Below are 21,300 nucleotides of genomic sequence, written 5' to 3'. Positions count from 1 at the left end.
TTAACGAGGGCGAGAATGTCTGTGTCAGGCTTGTAGGGGCGAAAAAACACTCCAAACGTGTTCCGAAGAGTGTTTTCAAATGGCTTTTTATTAGTTGTTTTTTTTTTGTACCCACAATATTCTTAACAGGCCTAAACGCCATCTTTGTACACTTTGTCGCCGAGTGCTCTCTTGTGATGCTTCGTGAACGTTTTAGACTTGAAATCACAGGTATCGGAAAGCATTCTTTTTTGTTTGGGGAACAGGTGCATTCATCACATCTCCTAGAGAATATGGGCAAGTAAAAAAAATAATACAATAAACAACAAAGTATTAGGATATATATATATAGGATCTCAGAACTGAATGTGTACAGTTTACTAGTGAAACCGAATTTGGAATTCCGTGTTTATTTTGGTCACCGCGTTACAAAAATAGATCTTGCTGCTTTAGGACCTCTCCGTAGGCTAGCGAATAGACGCAGCTGTTTATGAATGAATGAATTCCTGCACCGATGAGCTGAAGAACTGAGGACCGACCCAGCGGATGTCTCCAGGATTCAGAGTGAAACACACCAGAGGACACGCGTGGAAGCAACATGGAAGCGCATTTAAAAGCGAGAACGTGAGTTACTTCTTTACACGGAGTGTTGTGGGAGTGTGGAACAAGCTGCCCAGCCATGTTGTTGAAGCCGGTACTCCGGTTTCTTTCAAGTAATGACGGGATGAGACCCTGGGAGCAGTTACCTAATAACTACCGAGCAGACTAAATGGGTCGCATGGCCGGCAACTGTTCTTTTATTCTTCAATCTGAGCCAGAGTTTTAGAAACAGATTTGTACCCAAGACTCTGCCTGCACCTTTTCATTGATTTAAATCACCTTTTGTGAATCCCGACACGCTAGTTTGAGGACCAGGTATGACAAATGAATTGTCTGTTGTGCTCCAGCAGTCTAGTGAACTGCCTGTAAAATAATAATGAGAATTTATAGACGGTAACTTGACAAAAGCGCCAGTTTGTGCCCTTCAGCTACCCCTATAACGACCTCGTCTACATCAGATTTGTTTGTTTTTTTTTTCCATTTAATTAGAGGCTTTTCCTAAAACGTTTTTTTAAAGCACTTCTGCCCATTTTGAAATAATTCCAGAAATGTGTGATATGGAGAGATAGCTTAAACTTCTGTCAGCATACTATGTGAATAAATGCGTTAGGTTAACTTGTTATTATAGAGATGATCGGATGCATATATACTGTATATGTTTAATATAGCGTTGTTCAGCGATGCCAATTTACATAGTTTAGTTTACAGTCGTAAATAGTTTATTTTGTATTGTTCGGTGGTTTTGGAGTATATCGGTTTGTGTTCCTCAAGCTTGTCCTACTCTTGAAACACTGTGGTGCTCCAGCGGCCTCAAAACGCTTTTATGGATGATTTCTGTGGATTTATTTCCCAAAAGTACATTTCACCTGGGAGCTATGCTGTCTTGGGTGTAGCGTGTCAGCAGCACATCGTCTTTTCTCGGTCATGTCTTTACGGCGATACGAGGCCTCTGGGGGAGTCGAGGGAGACTCGGGCGAGACCCCGGCGGTGCCGAGCTCTGTCCGGCCGGGTCCCGTTATAGCGGGGCAGCGCAGTGGCGCGGCTGCAGCATCAGGGAGCCCGCTTCGTGTACGGTCACCGCTCCGTACGCCGCGTCTGCCCCGGCGTCTTCTTCCTTCAGCTTCCTGTACGTGATGTCGGTGTCGTCGTCGCCCTCCCCCGTGGGCTCCTGCTTGCGGAGCACGTCCCGCCGGTAGACCCTGTACCCCAGAATGAACAGGCCGGCCTCCGCCGCCTGGAAGAGGGCGTAGAGCAGGGGGAACATGTACAGGCCGCCGATGAGCTGCGGGGGGAAGGCCAGCTTGAGGATGGCCGTGCAGAGCTGCACGTTCTGGCAGCCGGTCTCCAGGGACACGGTCCTCCGGCTGTTGGGGGGCAGGTCGAAGAGCACCCCGAGGCCGTAGCCGGCGCCGTAGCCGGCCAGGGGCATCAGCACGGCCACCGCGTAGACGGAGGCCGGGACGGTGGCCAGCAGCTCGGGTCCCAGCATGGTTCCGGTCAGGATGAAGAGGATGACCAGAGTCACCAGCAAGGACCACAGAGATACCTGGGGGGGGGGGGGCGGGGCAGGGGTCGGGAAACAAGCAGCGTCAGGAGGCGAAAGGCAACCCCAGCGGAGAGCAGCGGGGATTACGAGAAAATAACACCAGGACTGCGAGCTGGACGCGTCTGTGCCCCAGCAGCGGTGGGTGTCTGGAGCAGGTTTCTCTGCGCGAAGTCGAAGATGGTATTCTTCAAGACACGGCCGCCCGAGTTCAACCACCCGCTACACGCCAAACAAGCTTGTAATCGAGCTAGCGCGCAGTCCTGTCCCTTTTTTAAAAAAATTACAGGTGTGTGAAAATGATTTCATTTTCGTTAAAAATGTGATTTACCCTTGGTTGGACACAAATGAGATGTCACAAATGTATCCTATTTTAAAGGGGTGTGTGGGGACATCGTGACTCGTTAAAAAATTGCAGGCTTCATTCATGCTGATGTAGAACAGTTGAATAGTAAAATTGTTAATTATTAATTTATTAACAGTTATAATTACTCTTATGCATATTGTCGTGCAGTGATGTCTTACATCACAATTAGGTGCAATCAATTAAATTCGTTGTTTCTCACCATCGTCAACACATTTTCTAGCTACCTTATAAGGTGTTTGATTTCTACATTATGGAATATATACAATAGAAAATACAACAGTTACGTAGCTTTCTAACTATTGTCTCCTGCGTCATTAAAAAACCCACGATTAATGGACTCGAAATCAATTCCATTTCGATTTATAATGAGCAGGCTAAAGAAATAATTTATTTTGTTAAAATGAGCAACGGAACCCTGAGATCCGACATATCAGTACTGTATTTCTCCACTGTTTTTAGTAAAAAAAAAAAACTATATTCTTTAACGCCCAGCTCCACAGCTTTAGTCTCTGTGGCGTCTGGGTATTAAAACTACAACATCCGTGTTAGAAACAGGTTTTTGAAAAAGAAAACGTTCTTTGAGAGTTTTGGAAGCTGCTGTAAATCTGTCCTCCGTTTTGCCGAGTTCTGCCAGTTTTTTCGGATCGGTGAGAAACAAACCTGCTCAAAAAAGGTTAAAAAAATTAAATAAATATCGGAGCAACAGTAACGATGCGTTGTCTCTTTGAGCTGGATCTCTCACACGGCTCCGTCTTGCCCAGTGTCCAGCTGGACCGGGGCGCACAGCGTTGCCCTGACAACAGAAACGGAGCGGGATCTCCGGACGGAGGGCGCTCACCTTTAAGATGACGTCAGCGGCCCTGTTGCAGCGGTACCTGAGGAAGACCCCCAGGCCGATGGGGATGAGGGTGCCGCAGAGGGTCAGGATGATGGCTCCGAAGGGCATCAGGTTCACCACGGGGGTGTTGATCCACGCGCGACTGTAGATCCACAGGCACAGAGGCATCAGCCCGAGGGCCAGCACCGTGGAGGAGATGGTCATGATGATGCTGGGGAGAGGAGGAGGAGGAAGAAGACAGGCTGTAGCCGTGCAGACCCGAGCTACAGACCGGCCCTTGCTCTTGGCTCGCAGCGGTGTCCTGACAAGCAACAGTGCGCTCGGCCGAAGAAAGTGACAGCGACCCCGCTCCGCTGTCCGGCCGCGGATGGGCAAACGGGAGTTCATTAATCATTTACCAGTAATTAAAAATAACTAACATAAATAAGCTGCAGTTACGCAATTCATTGACCATGGCTTATTGTTTTCTAATCGTTTATTCAACAGTATAGTTTAGCAGAGGTGTAATTGGAAGAACCTGACAAAGCACTTATACAAAGAAATGGTAAAAACTAGACGTATGTTATCGGTGTTATACGACTTAAATATGACATCATATTCTAATATGAAATATTATATTATGAAAATAGCCGAATACAGGTTGTAAAAATGCTTAGTCACCAAACCATCGTCTTAGCCGTATTTAATTTTACATACTGCATGTGGGCATGTAACCTATACAACTTTCAAGCGCCTGAGGTATTGAGTTGTGAAAAATGAGTGTCCTCTAAAAATATATGCGGGTTACGTTTCGGTATTAGAAGGATACGACTACACGATTTCGAAATTTCTAACGCAATTCTTGAATTTATGCGGTTTCTCAGCGCGCAAACGGTGCCGCCGCTGCCGGGTCTCCAGACCGCGTGTGCGTCTCAGAAACGGCGATTCTACACTTGAAAAAAAGTACTTTACAAAAGATTAGGTTGTGCAACAAAAAAAGAAAATGCCAGCAGCCCGGCACCTTGTTTTTAAACCCGGGTTGGACGTGTCTTACTTGCTGGAGCTCGCCAGGAGACGGAAGACTGTACCTGAGGTTCATCTCGCCGTCCACCAGGAGGGACATGATGTTGGACAGGTTCCCGCCAGGGCAGCAGCCGCACAGGAGGACGGCGATGGCCGCCACGTCGTCCAGGGAGAAGGCGAGGGCCAGCAGGAAGGCCACCAGCGGCATGATGACAAACTGGCACACCAGAGCCAGCAGGACCCCGACGGGTCTGCGGATGTGCTCTCCCAGGTGGCTGACCTCCACTGTGCACCCCAGGCCCAGCATGGTGAAGCACAGCACGATGCCCACGAACACGTTGATCCCGTGGCTCAGGGGCGAATCCCAGAAGGCCACCATCAGCCCGGCCGAGCCCGGCGGCGGGGGAGCCGACGGTCCGTCTGCCGCCCACGCCCCGAGGGCGGCGGTCCTCACCGTGCTGGCCAGGATGGACACCGGATCCCCGGTGGCTATCCCTCCATCGCCGGGGAGCCCCTCTGGGGGGCCACCCGCGACACGCGTGGTGTTCATCTCGCTTTCCTTCAAGTTTAAAAATTCCGCGAAGCGTTCGGGCGCAAACTGGCCGGTTGCTGCAGCGCTGGAATTCTCCATCATCAAGTTGGGGAAATACCCCCCTCTCACGTCCCCCAGGCAGCCCGCGGGTGTCCGCTCTTTATCCCCTGTGGGTGCGTGAGGAGCTGTCGGACTCCCTAGCGCCTCATCCTCCGGACCCGTGGCCAGCCGCTGGGTGGGGAGAGATCGGAGTGGTCTGACGGGCAGGGAGCGCTCTGTCCTTTAAGACATGCTCACTCGCGGGAATGGTTCAATCCAGTGGAGGGGCTTCAGTGAGCACATAACACGCGCTTCGAGGGGCTCTGCTTATCATCCCAGAGAAGCCGGCGCTCAGTCTTGCTCTTGGCGTCTTTTTATTATCTCACAGCGCGCACGGCTCAGGCAAGGGCTTGTCCTCGGCGTCCCTCACATCAGAGTTTCTTTTTTTTTTCAGATTTTCACATTACAAATTGTCCACCAACATTTCTACTCCCGTATCTGTCTCCGGTTTGTCTTCGTAAAGTCTTCAGCTGTGCGCAAAGCCTTCTTTTTATTGGTACGATCGTGTTGAAAGAAGCGGAGCCGTAAGTCGCATCATAAGGAGCGACTGGGTTAAAAAAAAAAACCCAAACTGTCCTGGTTTCTAAGAGAGGCGTTGCTCCAGTCGCAAGAGCAATCATGAGGGCAGGAAAAAAAGATAATACGATCACACCCCCGGTGTAAGCATGGGAACTCGCAATGATGATAAAACGAACACACCCATCCACGCGAGTTACTGTTGTAGGACTGTGCGGTTGCTGTTCTCAGCCTTGTTGCCCAGAGTAAGGGACGCCCCGCAGCGGTCCAGGCCGAGTGGAGGCCCCTGTCCACTCGCGCTGCTCGTGAATCCCCCGGCGCTGGGGCGTGTTTCAGCACCTCGGACAGGTGCGAGTAGAGTCACGCGGTACAGTCGCAGACCGCAGCCCCGTCTCCGCGCTCGGGGCGAGGGGCCTCGGTCCTGCTTTGCTAACTTGGCATCCGCATCGGAGTGAAACGAACTTCAGTTCGCCTGAGCCCCAGCGTTCCTGATAGGCGGCAGCTCAGATACAGTACGGCAACGGACATTATACAGAAGAACTGATGCCAAAGCATCCTTTAACATGTTAGCAAATCACCCGCAACACTAGCCCATGAGCAGAGGAGAACCCAGCTACTACTGTGTACTACAGGTCAGAAACTCTGGTTTTGAGTTTACTCTTGAAGGCATTTGAAGACTTTTAAAGTCTTCCCCGTCCCATGACTGAAGACACGGAGCACAGCTGCTCAAGTCTACTGACCAAGCCGACCGAATGGCTGTGCTTTTGGACGGCCAAGAGATCTCTCTGCGTTTTGTAGTCTCTGGAGTGAAACAAGTAACCAGTTTCATCACATACATGTATTTCGGTCGATAAATAATGAAACTAACTTGAAGAAAGTGACCAGCTACCGGTGACGTTGTTTGACCGCTGGGATAAAGCATTCTGAGAGACGGGTGCGATGACGTCATCTGTGCCGTCTAGACTTTGAGTCTCTTCGGTTAAGAGCGAGTCAGGATCATGCCTCTCTCCCAGGCAGCTTTCCTGCCCTCTCAAACACGTTTTATCTGCTAAAAGAGAGTAAATAAGGGGTAAGATTCGGCTAATCAATAAAACTCATTTTTTTCAGAGTTTAAATTGAGATACAGTAAAGCTGGAGGAGGCATCGTGACGGGGTGACACGCTCATGGGACCCCTGCAGGCTGGCAGCAAGACAGCACAGTGAAGCACAGGCAGGCCCAGCTCATTTCTCGAGGAGCCTTACTGCCGCCGTCTGGCAGCAGCTCCTGTCATTATTTTGCCACAGTGGGCAGACTCGAAATGTCTCCTGTGTTTTCACAACACTTCAAGGAGACTGGTCTTTGTACCCAGGAGACAACTCGCTAGCCAGTTTTGGATCAAGATATGATGCTAACTGACACTAATTAGTCGTTCCCGATAGGAGAAAGAATTAGACCTAATTAGACCATAAGAGCAGGTACAAACGAGAGGCCATTCAGTCCATCTGGGCGCGTGTGAGGGTTTGTAGCTAATCTATTGGAGAAATTCATCCAGCTGTTTCTTGATAGAAGCCAGGGTTTCGGTGTCAAGATCACAACTGGGAGGTTGTTCCACTCTCCCACCACCCTTTGTGTAAAGACATTTCCTCAGTGTTAAGTGGTCTTTCACTTAGTTTCCAAGGAATTACTTGCATGCAAGAATTTAATTTTTTGCAAATCCTTAAGAAGATATCGAAACTCCTATTGGCCCAGAAAACATCTATGTTATTTAGAAAATACACCCATAGTTCAAATTCTGCGATGGATGGAACAGTTTCTTTCAATAAACTGCTTATTATAATGAAATTTGTAGGAGAATTTCACTTGGATTTCTCTCTTACAAAAACGCTCCAAAGAAAGTCGCTACATAAATGATTAGAACGTTTTTCAGCCGAGCCCCTTGTGAAAAATATCGAAACAGATCTGGAAGAGGCAGAATGGGACAATAATTATTACAAGGCTCTGAACTCTGGTGGTGGTTATGAAAAAAATATTACTGCACAACCGAATTTGAAGCAGCTTCCTCTTAAACTATTTCCTGTGCACTGCACCGGGTCACAGGGGCTCCACACTGCTTCGACATCCTGAATTTACATCACGTGAAACTGCAGTGACAGGGGAAAGGCGTGATACCCGCGTAGAAAGACGTGTTTCCATCTGCCCTGACCCAGGTGAAAGCCTTGACTGTAGTGCCATCGAGATCCGGGCACTGGTAGAGTGCCGCTTGCAGTTAGAGCTGCGGTCAGGTCTTTGGTCTAAATACGGTGGGTTGGTTCTATTGTTTTGAGGGCTAATTTATTTCTCTCAAGAGCATGATCTTTCATGATCTTGTCATGCCCGCGAAGCAAATGAGCTCTGAACAGCTTTCCCTCCTCCTAACATTCACTCAAGCTCCATCCAGTCGATGTGTACGAGACTGTGTATCGGGGTAAGGCGGCAGAAACTCTGCTGAACATGCCCATGTGTTCACTCCTCAGTGCTCACCAGCTCTCTGATGTCTTGTCTTGAACATTAGACAGGACAAGCGGACTACCAACCATTAATACCCGTCCTACATTAAGTTGGTCGACCACTGAGCTACCGTGTGCTCTTACTGCCCCCTTGTGGCGAGTTCCCTTTACAACAGATGCACCGATCATGGCTCTTTTCAAGATAGGGAATGGTAGTAACACTGTACTGGCACAGCATTGCACACGCCTGAAGGTGGCCTGCTTGTGAAGGCCGTAAGGGCATTTGAAAACGGCATGTACAGGCGCATGTGAAAGGTATTTTAGGCATTCAAATGCCTTTCATGGGTTTATCTGCAATTTATTTGTATCTGTTGTGCAAGACTGTCTCTCGCCAAAGCTACCTCAACAGCCACCACTGCCTTCAGTTCTCCAATTATTAATCATTCTGATTATTTTTTCACTTGCCAACTAGGTCTGCCCTGCTGTGTACGTCACAGCGGCTCATTGGGAACAGACACAGCAGCGGCTCCTGCACTGGTTTGGCTTCACAGTTTATCATCAGCCTCTCACACAATGGATTATTGTTCACATTTTTCATAGGAAATTAGCTGAAGAGGTGGCATTTAAATGGTAGAAAATGCAATGGTTTTTGATAAACAAGAACCTGTCATTTTCACAGTAAATACTGTATATCGATACTACACATTATTTGCACCAATGATGCAATCTATTAGAATCCATTGTTTATATCGGAGAAAGTGTATCCTTAACAAAGAACTGAGCAGTTCTTTAGAGTGCTAGACAGCACCACGGTAGTCTGGCCATACCGTCTTCTGAGGTTCACTGACTCCACTGAATTATAATAAGCAAGACCATTATTTCACTGCCAGCTGTTGAGGGCTTCTAGGGTTCATCAGAATATATGAAGAGGCCACAAGCAACCAAGTGCTTGATAGTGTGTACTAGTATAAACTGTATAATGTGTTTAAAGGAATGTCTTTTCCCCACACCATCTATCTAAATTCATGTATCTGCCTTGAAGCTCTGGTGGTGCGGGCAAGAGCATCGCAGCAACATGGACGCCTGCTGCCGGGCCACAGGGCTGCGGGTTCAAGCCCCAGCGCAGCTGTGCCCTCGTGCGTAGTACCTCACTCAGCCTGCTCCCAAAGAACGCCGTAGGCGATGTGAAAGAGGGCGACCATCTGGTACATCTCCAGAAGAGACGGCAGCGATACTCGGAGGCACCATGGCGGTGGACTGTGCTGTGGTTTAACTGAAGTGACACCCGGGAATTTACACGAGTCACTTACAGTAACTCCAAAGCCCCTGTTCCAATCAAGGAGCCTAGATCAGTACATGTAGCACGACACTGAACTCACGGGTTCGAACAGCAGTAACAGGGGTGTGATGCATGGCTGCATGTTTTAGGAGAGTTCAGACCCTCAAGAAAGATTCCCAAGTAATAGAATAACACTCAAGTCACTTAAAAATCTTAATTTACAGTATACATTGTTCATTATGGATTACACTTTAACTCCTACCCATTTTTTCTAGCTACTAGCTTAAATCCAAGTCTTTCCGATTTGTTTTTCACACTAGGACACACTGTACAGTGAATTTCACGTGATTTGTGAATATTAATTTATGTTGCAATAAGACCTAATTTGCACGTTCTTGGACATTGGTACAACTGCCATGCCAAACTCGAACCCGCAACCCTGCAGTCAGGAGTCCAGAGAATCTGCTGCTACTCCAGTCTCCCTCCACACTGCTCAACACAAAGAGCTAATGCATTTTACAGACACACACCAGTCTTTTCTGAAAGTGAAGACTGTAAAAAGTGCAAGTTTTTGAAACATCAAAAAGGTTGTTTTTCTTTAGTTTTATTTGAAATGTGGTTTTACATGGGGAAAAATGAAACATGTTGGTGACTATATAAAAATTTGTAACCAAAATAATTACACAAAGTTCGTGGTATGTCCTTGTCTTTTCCAACTTGTGGCACAAGCCTCCTGCAAAAATGAAAAACTTTGAATTACAGTGCGTGCTGCTTCTGCATATAAATAATTTTACAGATTAAGCTTTTATTCTTAAATACCAAGGCGCATGTTATTTTTTTTTTACAAGAGCAAATATAAATTTATCAATGCAATTACAGAAAACCATGAATTAACAAAAAAAAACCAAGCAGAAGAAAATCCTTACTGCCCACACAAGTAAAATGACAAATCCAGACTTGGCACAAAAAAAAGCACATTCAGAAAAAGTCAAGATATAACTCATGTAAATCATAGGCACTGGGTTTGTATCAAGTAACCTGCACACACACACCCTACATTATCTCTTACCCCCAGAGGAGTGGGCTGCACCTGTAAAGTGGGTTTTGAAGACACATGCTGCAGGTTACAGCGCACAGAGCTTCACTTCTGAAATCGGGTGTAAGGGTATTCAGCTCAGGTACATACCGGAAGTGATACTGTGGTGTCTTATTCCCAAGGGCTCTGTCATTCCACTGCCTTAGTCTGCAGAATGTCCCCCCCTTTAGAAAACGTCACTTCTGTGCGGTGTAAAACAAGGTGAATAGTACGACAGATTTTATTCTCACCTTCCCAACGAAGCGGCAGGAGATGAGCAAGGACTTTTCTCCAGATACATTCACACAAAGAAAGCTGCAGTAAAATAAAGCCTCCTGCGCTGTTGCTGCAGGACCCCTTGTCCCAGCTGCTGTGCGGACGTGTGGGAGCCTGTCGCATGTGTTTCAGTGACAATCGAGAGGGGTCCCGCTTCTGGGGGGTCACTGCAGGTGGGGTGTCCCCCAGCAGTCTGCAGGCTCCTTGCGGACTAACAGATGCCACCCCAGAGGTCGATATATGAGCACTGCGCGCATGCAAAACACCATGCCCGCCTCGCTGGGTACGTTTCACTCGGAAGACGCACAGATCCGTTACAGCGGAAGGGTTTTTTAATGTTGAGTAGCAAAAAAAAAATTAGATGTTGGATTAAAAGAATTAACACTCCACTTTTTAATTTACTCCCAATTAAAATGCAGACTTTAACTTGGCTAATTTAAAATAATCATGTTAAAGGATTTTTTATTCCCCATCCTACAATGATTCTTTAAATATTTAAGGCTACTTTCGCAAGCCGGGGGCAAACTGCACGTCTACGAATCTGAATTTTATTCTGGCACAGAAAGCTAAGACAATAACCCTGTCAACTAATAAAGCTCTTAGTACAACGTCACACAATACTATAACAGTCAAATTAAATGTTTATTTTTTGTTTAAAAGTCTATTCGACCTGCAACAGCGAGAGCTTGGCACCTCTACTGTTCGGAAAATAACTTTTAAATCTAAAGTTAATATTGTGCCGCTTAAACCTCCAGAGACACCCCTTTTAATTATTGCTTTCCAAATTTAAACGAACTGTTCTTTACAGGACAGCAGTCACTTGCCTAACAACAGAACTTTCCCAAACACGGAAAAGACTTTGGGAAAAGCTCACTTTTTCACTCGCTTCCCGAACACGGGAAAGCCGTTGTGCTTCCAGCCCGGCTCGGTGATGATTGTATGGGCTGGCGTCTGGAGCCGCAGCAGGGTCCGTAGCTCAAGCCGGACGCCTCGCGGTCACAGACAAGGACAGGTCAAGCGCTGCTCTCTGGGCACCGCTGGAGGTCAGGAGGCTCGCAGGGCCCGAGAGCCCGGAGACCAGGCGGTGTCCTTCAACTGTACCACCGTGAGGTAAGAAACTTGTTCCAAGATCGAAAGACAATGGTTAGCATTGGAGTTCTGTCTTGTACACATTTGTTCTATTTGCACTCTTGAAAAACTACAACCATCAACTTGCTGGATATAAAACGGAGAGGGATGTTGTCGGAAACATTATGATACAAATAACTGTGACGCAAGAACCATCCCCCACTATCAATTCACAGAAACTCTACCTCAACTGTAGCCAGTCACACACCTCAACACTCAAGCAGAGCTACAGCATCAAATAAGAAACCTAAAAGAAGTCGTCTGTAGTAATCTTGTCTGTGCTAACAGTTAAGTCCACTTTTGAAATCCTAATTCTACTTTTTTCTGTCCACTCATTATTTAAAGTATTCTCAACACAAAACCAAATCAACAGGATTCAAGCAATAAATAACGTAAACGAACTTTCCAACAAAACAAAATCTTCAATGTACAATTTTAGCAGTGGAGGCTAAAAAAACAAAAACAAATCAAAGAATTTTATTTTTGTGAAAAAAAAATATAATTTTAAAGAAGTCTTTTAAATAAATTTGAATAAATATATCTCGCAAATTTAAATATCAATGCACTCTAGTTGGTTGACTAAAAGAACCCTCCTTGAAATAAATGCTGTTTTGTGACGATCTCCTGGCAACACATCACCGAACCGGAGAGGACTCGGGTGAAATCGGCGCCAGCAGGCAAGTCCCCAGGTCTCTGGCAGCAGACTGGCTTGAGACTCGAACCTCAGAGCTGTTCAGGAAAGCAAAGCAAAAATGCCAGGAGACCAATATGCTTACCGAAGCCCCAGGGACGGCCAGTTTCGAGTGTCCCGACGGCGAGGTATCCGAGGATGGGAAAGCTAGTGTGTTTTTGAAAGCACTGCCTGGGCCGGAGGGGCGGACGAGCCTGCCGCTCGGGGCCCTGGGGGCAGCGGGCCGGCCCGAGATCGGCGCGCGTCGCCTCGGAGGCTCCAAACCCACCCCACCACCACAAAACCAGAGGAGCGACGGTCTCCTCCTGAAGACCAGTCTGAACGGACAGGGCGCACTGCCAAACTGAACTGAAGGATGATTGATTTCATCAACCCAGGCACTTTACAGGCATGAAATGGGGGGCACTGCCAGGACTCAAGGCCTTACTCGCTGCGAGACGTGGCTATACAAGGCAACTTTCTCCTACCCAGCACCTCAATGTGTAACACTGAAGTTACAGGGGCGTTTCACACACAACGCGTCTCTGCCTGCAGGATGAAAGGAGGCAGGTGTCCAGTCCACACGCTTCAGTCTGGTGTCGCTGTGGGACGGGTGCATAGTTTGAACAGAGCTCCACGTGCAGCTCCGCGCTGCGAGGGAAGAGGAACAGATGCTGATGGGAGACGGACACGAGGGGCACCTGCCCCCCTCTTGTACCGAGAAGCTGGCTGCACACCAATGACGGGTTCCTGAGCCGAGACATACAGTGCAGAACAGAAAGAGATCCTAGAAACGAACACTAAGCCCTTTGGCATGGCCTCCTCCAGATATGTCATTTCAGCTGCACCCTCTGCAGGCAGATATGTCTGGAGTAACAGCCGGCTCAACAGTGAAAGCACAGTTCGAGTGTCAGGTGCCTCCTCTGCCGCCTGCTGCCCTTCACAAGCAAGAGGCGTCCGCGCGGCGCGGGGCACGAGGGAGCCCGTCCCGACTCCCAGTCTCGCGGAGGCTCGTCGCTGCTGTGCCAGATCGGAGTGTAACAGTCCGCGCGCCTCCCCTTCGCTGCCGCGAGCGGACAGCTGGTTTCTTTGGCATCCACTGGGACCGAGCCCCGGCGCCTGGGACACCTCACCGGGTCCTGCAGGAGCTCTGCTTCGATGAGGATTCCGCGGAAAAGTGATTGTATGAAGATTTTTTTTTTATTTAAAAAAAAAGAGCCAGCGTCAGTAAAGTGCTGCATTGCCATTGGCATTGCCAGTTCTGTGCTGATTAATCGGCGGAGGCCGAGGCTCCCTCGCGTGGGAAGCCGTGGGAGACGGAGAGATGGAGCTGCGTGCTCAGAGCTCTGCTGCGGCCGGGGGGCTTCAGTAACAGCCTTCTTTCCAGCTGTCATCCTTTATACCACCGTAGGTCCTGGGAGCTTGCAATGATCTGGAAGGAAAGGGGAAAAAAGATAACCTAGTCTGACGGTAGTGATATCATTAGCTCGAAGCCGAAGCGTAAAACTAAAGACAAATACTCTGCTGACTTTGCTATCGGATACAGTTTTGTTGTCTCAGAATGAGGGAGCTTGAGATGAAAAGGGGGAACTCCACTCAACAAGCTCATGTGACTGCTAGTAGCTAACAGACCTGACGTTCTGAGCAAGACATTTCCTGAAAAGCTGTGGTATCAGCTTCAGCTGTAGGACATGAGTACTGTTGCAACACTGGCCACTGGTGGAATCCTGAGGAAACTACTGGGTAATCTAAATATCACTGGATCTGCGTTAGGGGACATGACAGCCCCTCAGGACCCACGGGCAGCTTCAAACCACCCAGCAGCCCTGGTCACAGAGCCCGGGTCTCACTGCAGAGAGGTTTCCAGCGCCGGCCGCCGCTAAGCCCTGAGTGAGATAACCGGACAATTACTTGTTTAATAAGAGTGGTTTACGTGTTCAAAGTCACACATGGAACGTACAGGAGGACAGCTTTTCAGGAGCAGGGATGCAGAGCAGTCTTACAAGTAAAAACATCCACAGAGCCATCTTCCAGAGGAGAGCCATACAGCGGCGCTCGTAATATTTCCGTAGCTTTCAGCTCTGGGCCCTGGCCCAGGGAGACGAGAACTGCTCTCCCCCCTGCCCTCTGGCAAGCGGTACCGCACTGTTCAAGCGCGGACCACTAGACTCAAGAACAGCTTCTATCCCACTGCAGTGCGCATCCTCGACAGATAACTGCAGGGCCTCAGACTCCATACACATCTGCCCTCTGCCCCTTTTACATAGTCCACCCCTTTTTTTCCCCCCTCGCTGCTACATATTTAATTTTCCCACAATATATTTATTGTTCCTGTTGTCCGCATTGTGTAGTGTTGTCTGTTTTACTGTGTGTGTCCCAAGAGATCAGCGCGATGAAGAATTCCAATGTGCGTGTACATATGGCAATAAACAACTCTACTGTACTCCAAGCAGCCCCACGTCAAGGACAGGGACACTTGTCCCCTTCAATCTGCACACGCCCGGGATCTTCCCAGGATTTCTCACACGGCGCCTGGGAGGAGCTGGGAACGAGACGAGGCCCTTACCTCCGCACCGGCTGGGCCAGCTTGCTGCGGGGCACGGGTATCCCGCCCCCCGCGGAGGTGCTGGGGCGCGGGAGGCCGCTGCGCCCGCCCAGGGAGCGGGTGGGGGTGGTGGCGCCGCCCGCGGGGGAGGGGGCGGGGCCCGGCGAGCCGGAGGAGTGGGTGGGGCTGGGGGTCGCCACGGCCTTGATGGGCTGCCGGAGGGCCAGCGGGGAGGGGGTCGCGGGGGCCCGCAGCTTGCTGGGCGAAGGGACTGAAAGGGCAGGGCGAGAGAGAGACAAGGTCAGCAGGCCCAGCAGCAGCTCCGTGCGCTTCCTCTCCTGTCAGCACCACAGGCTGCTGCAGCTGGGCCTCGGGCACCAATACCGCAATCACACAACATGACCAGGCCTAGCCCTACAGCTGGTCCCGCACTGCCCTCTCATCATATCAGTGCCTCATACTGCTTCCTGGATCCCTGTGGTACTGGAAACAGTAACATGCCAGAAGCCAGGGGAAGGGGAATGAGCACTGAGGGAGCTCCTGGCTAAAGCAGCTCAGTGTTAAGGCACAGAAATAAACAGGGCTCGATGCCATAACCAGCTGGCAGCCTGCAGGACGTCAGGAGGAGCGATACAGGGACAGGTCACTGAAGAGCAGGAGGAAAACGGCGGCGGGATGAAAGCAGTGCCAACGAGGCAGGACGTGTAGGTCCCGTCCTACCTCCTACTGATGTTTCAGGACGTTAAGCAACAAGGCGAGCTGCCACCTTGGTCGTACTGGCCAAAATAACTGGAGCAAAAAGAATGAGACGGAATTAATCTCTTAAGACAGATAAATGGAAATTTCTCCATAAAGTACATAGGTTACAGAATTGCTAGCAGCGAATTGAACCCAATATCCCGTTCCGTTGTTTCTTGAAAGAACCCAGAGTATCACCTTCAAAAACATGGTGGGGTAGCTTGTGCTTAGACCCTCACAATCCCACAATCCATTGTGCAGAGTAGTGTCTCCTATTCTCATTTTTTAAAATTAACTTCCACATAGTCTGGGCAAGCTTGTCCCTTAATAGATCAGCAAAATAATTTTTGATAAATGTCTAGAAGCATGTTCAAGCACATGAACGCTGTTTTTTCTGTCGGGCGTTCCCATTGTGATCAAGAAGGCCTCAGACCGGCACCACAGCAGCAGCTCAGTTTAGAGTCCAGCTGCAATCCGGGATCTGTGCCACACAGTGGCACCACATCTGTTCACCTCGCTGCCCAAATCTTTTACAAAGTCGGCGTCTGCTGACATTTTTAAAACTTGACCTTCGCTAAAGCTTTTAACATAAAACTGAACTTTTAATTTTGGTTTTATTTAGGCAATCTGTAGCATATTTGTCTCTATTTACGGTGCATGCTATTATACAGTTTAGACAACCGTATAATTCCTGTGGAATCCTTCACAGACTTGATTAAGTCAGATAAACACAAATTTGATCGGGCTGTTCACCAATCTAATAAATCACTGCTGGCATATCCATTTTATCCAGTTACTGCGTTTCCATCAGCAATGTGAGACTTGTCTTAATGGGCCACAGTGCCATTGTTTCAGATCGTGGACGGCAAACAGCACCACAGAAGGTGAAAGAACCCGAACCCACTGCCCTGGAGAGCCGAGACTGATCTCCACAGCGCCCCCAGGTCACAAACTCAGTTTAAGGGAGCAGAATTACCTGCCAATTGTAACTGGGAAAAAATGTAACCTTAACCGATTTGCAGGTTTAAGGCACTCTAAATTCCGAGTAGAAAATTAAGCCCAAAAAAAAGATGCTAAATGGAAAAATAGAGTTGCTCTGACTACATTCCACTCTGGGCTTCCTTGAGGTTCACCCTGAACTTAACTGGTAAAACAGTTTCTCACTTCTTCACCTGATCTGTAATATATTTCACTGATAATGTACAGCAGAGCAGATTCCTCAGATATCCCATTCAGCACTACTCATCTAACCAATCCAATCGCTTTTTTCCAACATATTGGCAAACAAACCCAAAACAGCACAGTGGTCCAGACTACTGTAATCTGACTGCTGTGACTCAAGACACCAGCAGTGGCTAAAGCAAGGCAGGTCTCATCTCTGCGAGCTGCGAGCTGAGCACGTTCTTGCTCCCAGGCTGTTAGCGAGGCCGATCTGAGCTGCACTCTCTGGCTTCAGTGAAAGGGCACGGCTGTTGAGGAAGGTTTTCAGGCACCTCCCATGCCTGATTCTAGTCCTCGTATGGCCTTAAAACACACACATCAGCCAATATCCATGGAGTAATCTAAAGTAAGGCACCTTAGGAGCTGTTAGAAAAACAAAAAAGAAGGAATAGAAAGAGTGAAAAGGTGCAGCAGCCACAGCCTCATGGGCACTGCAGTCCTGACTGTGAAGAGACAGGTGCAAGCCAGTGTTTTCAGCAGAAGTCCCTGACGGGTCACAGAGAAGTGTAAAACTAGAAAGGGACAGAACATCAAGCCTCCCGCTGAGAGGTGGGGGGCAGAGGCAGTGGGTTACCTCTCAAAGAAGCTGGACTTTGAAGAAGCTGTTTGGCTTTCGGGGAAGAACGAGTCATGTTTGTATACCTGTGCGGAGCTGTAGAGAAACAAGGAGACGTTACGGGTTTGAACAGGTCACCAAGGAGGGAGGAGGACTCCAACGGCCCCTGAAGCAGCCAGGCGGTGGGGGAGGAGGAGGAAGCGATGACGGAAACAGAGGAGGGGTGCTGGGAAGACGGGGGGCGAGGGGTCAAGGATGGAAGGGGGGTTCGTCAGAAACAGACTGCTCCAGCCACAGAAACCCAACCAGCAAGAGAGAGAGAGGTCTCAGCACCCGATTCCAATCAAAAATACCAAATCCACCACCAATTAAAAAAAAAACCCTGGAGTGAGAACAACCCAAGGACACTTCAGCAAAGCCGATGAACAAAATGGGAAAAAGGCACGACATGCTGAGATCATCGGGAAAGGAGGGAAGCAGTTAACACAGACGTGTGTGTTTCTGGTGGAGCTGGGCGTGTTCGAGACCCTCTGTGGCATCAGCAAATCGCATCCTTCTGCCCAGAGAACAGTGACAACCGACAAGAGCACTCACATGCTGCAGGGAACCGACTTCCCCAAATGTACGAGTTAAAAAAAATGAGAGAAATCTGCTTCTGAAAAACGTAACAAAAAAGGAGCCTCTGCTAAACTGCACTTTCTGTTGACAGTTTTTTTTATTAATATACGTTGAATTTCCTATAAAAGATTTCAGGTGTGAAAGCAAAAAGAAAGACCGTTGAAGCTCAGAAAGGGGATATGAAAACAGAGGCAGATCTTCCAGCCATAAAAGCCAAGAATCAATCAATCACAAGCAGCAGCAGAAAATAAGCAAGATTAAGAAGCTGTACAAAGCAAGGTTATTATGAGTGCAGTGCTCAGCCATCATTTTATCATCTCAAAAGACAGGTCATCCCCCGCATTAAAGCCCTTTAAATATACCTGAACAGACATTCATTAACACAGAAACACAGCAGTGAGCAAATTTACTCAGAACAAGACTTCTGTGTTGAAGGGCTTCAACACAGGCAAAAAATCTTTTACTTCAGAAACAATTTCCATTACTCAAACTCACCTTGCATAAAACTAAAAGCTGGATCTGAGATCGCTGCAGCTTTGCCATGGTTCAAGACCTCCTTGATATGATATGATATGAAATATGAAAAATCTGCAAGTCCGTTCTGAGCCAATTAACAACTGTTTCTGACAACTTAATCAGCACTTGCAGCTACAGTGTGTTGATTTCCTCAACACAACAGATCAAAGCTACGGGAAATGGAGTGTTCTAATAAATTGTCACACTGTGAGAAAACACAGGAGTCATATTTCCACACAGTCTGTTCGCGATCTCTCCAACACCACCCAGTTCAGTCCAGGGTAGGGACTGAGTAACGGCTGAGCACACATGGAAGCCGGGAGATGCGGTCGGGATGTTGAGATGGTTGTGGGACCTTAAAAGCCAAGCAGATGTGCCTTTCAGGCCGACACTTAAACTGCTACACAGTCTGAGCGACACAATCTGCACTAAACCCAAGACAGCCTTTCGGTTAAGAGGAATGCAGAGAGGAGCTGCATGTTGCTTTCAAAACTCCTTGATAGGATGCCGTGGTCTAAAATGAGTGCAGAAATGCGTTCCTGGTGCCCACGTTCATTAACGTCAATGCTGGATGTCCTCTGGTCTCTCATGGCCTGACATTCATGCTGCTTAGCTTTCCCTTCTGATGCCCATCTGTGATGCTACAGAACTGCCAGGACTTTATAGAAAATACACGACAGTAGAGTGCAGAAACTCCCTGACCATACACACATATCAGATCACGGGGCGCGATAACGTTACTCTGCAGAGAACTGGGGATGATGGTTTTAATCCCTGTACTTCAAGTACTTTCTAATTCTTGAATTCTTGACCCCAGCTGCTCCAGTTCACCCAGCTGTACAAGCAGGACCAGTAAGCCCTGTGAAGGACCAGTGGTTGTCTAGTGAGGGAGTTGCAAGCTCTCTGATCGCTAAACGGCACAGAAACCAGGAAAGTTCTGGCCCGCTGAGCCATTGTGCTTTATGTGTAGAAATGACCTGCCTACTAAGATGTTTAGCAGCTAATAGGTTGCTGTTTTAGCATAGTTTCTTCCAGATTCCCCAGGAACGGGGTTTTCTGCTCTCCACACACACACAGGAATACTGTTTGCCACTGACCGCCGTCTGTGGAGAGAGAGGAACTGTCCAGAAGGGCCGACCTGCAAGGCTGACTAATTTAATCTGCTCTGAACACATGCTGAACCCAGCTGTCCACAACCTACAATCTGCACACCTCTGGCCTGAGGATGGGGTGTTGACTTTTTTTTTTTAATCACACTGCTTCTTCCAGCATGCAACACATCCTTTGTTTTTTCAAATTCTCTTTGCTAATTGGAAATAAAATTTTATTTTAGAGCCCCGTGTCTTGTTATACTCAGATGACCTTTTAATTTCCTTGATGCCAAGCGGCTTGTCCCTGCCGCACGCAGGTCTCTGTCAGTGAACAATTCCTCAAAGCGCACAATGAACCTGCCACCCTGCGTGTCAAAGGCGGCGCCATGGGGCTGTGCCAGGCCTTCATGTTTCACAGCTGTGCACGAGGGCTGTGATTGACACGGCCAGCACTGGCAGCAGTCAGAGAACCCGGCCGTAGACACAGAGGCGGTTCTGTCCAGAGACTCACTGGCTGATTGCTGCTGAAGCCGAGGCACTCCTCCGTTTGGCACTTGTAGGTTAGATTCGCAGCTCCGGCTGTTTTTGACAGGCTCGGCTGCCTGGACACCCGCGGTCCTAGACAGGTTTGGAAGACTACGTCTGAGCTTCTCTGAGACACGGAGGAAGAAGAAGAAACAAAGAAAAAAAGACAAAAGAAAATAAAACAATAAAGCACAGATGAGCACAATCAACTGCAGACTCCGAGTGTCATTCTGGCCCTTGCACAAAGAATGACATTAGGAATGATCAAAATCCACCTAAGACACTAAGATGTTTGCTTATTTTACAGTAACATTTTCTGACAAAAGCTACAGCAGTGCTTGTTGGATGTGTGAAACGCAGTGGACCATTCCAAAGTTTCCGACTCTTCTGCTCTAAGGTGGGTCACCTCCCGCAGTAGAGACCTGTACCTGGGATTCTGTATTAGTCAGCCTTTTGCCAGCAGGAGACGGGAATGCTAATGCGACCTTCTTAACCAAGAGTAAAACTACAGTCACGAAGAATCTTGATTCATCATAAAGACTAGAAACAAGAACTCCAGAGCACTGCAGAGAAATCCCATCTACTTGAGGGATCCCTTGAGCCCCATGCCCTTACAAATGTCACATGTTCCCTCTGGTTCACCTTAAACCCAGCCAGGTTATTTTCCCCTTCGACTAGTTCACACAAGGACAAGGGTGGTTTCTGCACCAAACGCACCTAATTCTGCAACAGACTTTGCAGCAGTGTTAATCAGCAACATGAAATAAGAAAATGTTAAGATAAAAATGCATTTAAAAAAATCTCTGGCATACTGTAACACAAGGATGCAATTTCGATTCAAACCCCGTGTTGAAATGGAGGCACACAGGGAATCGGGGAGATCTAGAGATACTCAGGGCTTGCTCATCGTAATTCACTGGATGGATTTTATGAGTTGTGAAATGTGCAGAGAAAGAGCCAGCATACCCTGGAGCTCACGACTTATAACTTATAAACTTGTTACTGCCTCCTGCTTTCCGTTTGTGAAGCAGCAAAAAATTTTGCAAAGACTGCCGGCATTCGACAGCTACCACCATCAGTTGAGCATTTTTTATATTTGCAAAGGATCCAGTGTTTCAGA

At 48.2% G+C, this 21,300-nt stretch overlaps 2 protein-coding genes and 1 long non-coding RNA gene across 5 annotated transcripts in view; 1 reads left to right on the top strand and 2 right to left on the bottom strand.

The window, feature by feature from the left end:
- Positions 1 to 70: 70 nt before the first annotated feature.
- Positions 71 to 6,103, bottom strand: slc10a4 (solute carrier family 10 member 4). 2 transcript variants are annotated; one of them, XR_001478255.2, is made up of 4 exons: positions 4,395 to 6,103; positions 3,328 to 3,538; positions 1,446 to 2,125; positions 71 to 263 (listed from the first exon to the last, which is right to left on the bottom strand). XR_001478255.2 is itself a non-coding variant. In XM_015345485.2 (3 exons), the coding sequence occupies exons 1-3, from the start codon at positions 4,961 to 4,963 to the stop codon at positions 1,595 to 1,597; spliced, it is 1,311 nt and encodes a 436-aa protein (XP_015200971.2). In that variant the 5' UTR covers positions 4,964 to 6,103; the 3' UTR covers positions 71 to 1,594. The 2 variants fall into 2 exon arrangements, 1 of the variants encoding a protein (XP_015200971.2); XM_015345485.2 differs by having other exon boundaries at positions 71 to 2,125.
- LOC138241144 (uncharacterized) lies at positions 120 to 9,720 on the top strand. The gene is made up of 3 exons (XR_011190326.1): positions 120 to 210; positions 433 to 603; positions 8,985 to 9,720. It is a non-coding gene; the product is annotated as an uncharacterized lncRNA (long non-coding RNA).
- An 84-nt stretch (positions 9,721 to 9,804) lies between these two features.
- Positions 9,805 to 21,300, bottom strand: part of slain2 (SLAIN motif family, member 2) — a 28,752-nt gene continuing 17,256 nt past the window's right edge. Inside the window, exons 6-9 of one of the 2 annotated variants that reach the window (XM_069193809.1) lie at positions 20,167 to 20,307; positions 17,449 to 17,526; positions 14,937 to 15,186; positions 9,805 to 13,802 (exon numbers count right to left, since the gene is read on the bottom strand). In XM_069193809.1, the coding sequence (XP_069049910.1) occupies positions 13,736 to 13,802; positions 14,937 to 15,186; positions 17,449 to 17,526; positions 20,167 to 20,307 (536 nt within the window). In that variant the 3' untranslated portion in view covers positions 9,805 to 13,735. The remainder of the gene's footprint in view (positions 13,803 to 14,936; positions 15,187 to 17,448; positions 17,527 to 20,166; positions 20,308 to 21,300) is intronic. The other variant, XM_069193811.1, reaches the window with a different exon arrangement.

The sequence above is a fragment of the Lepisosteus oculatus genome, chromosome 1 (genome assembly GCF_040954835.1).
Source record: "Lepisosteus oculatus isolate fLepOcu1 chromosome 1, fLepOcu1.hap2, whole genome shotgun sequence".
Classification (NCBI taxonomy): domain Eukaryota; kingdom Metazoa; phylum Chordata; class Actinopteri; order Semionotiformes; family Lepisosteidae; genus Lepisosteus; species Lepisosteus oculatus.
This window is presented reverse-complemented; position numbering and strand designations above follow the sequence as displayed.

Coding starts and splice junctions, on each gene's coding strand:
- slc10a4 (XM_015345485.2), bottom strand. CDS start 4,963: ATGATGGAGAATTCCAGCGCTGCAGCAACCGGCCAGTTTGCGCCCGAA. Junction 3,539..4,394: donor GACGGCGAGATGAACCTCAG/GTACAGTCTTCC, acceptor TCCTCTCCCCAG/CATCATCATGACCATCTCCT. Junction 2,126..3,327: donor CCGCTGACGTCATCTTAAAG/GTGAGCGCCCTC, acceptor CCCCCCCCCCAG/GTATCTCTGTGGTCCTTGCT.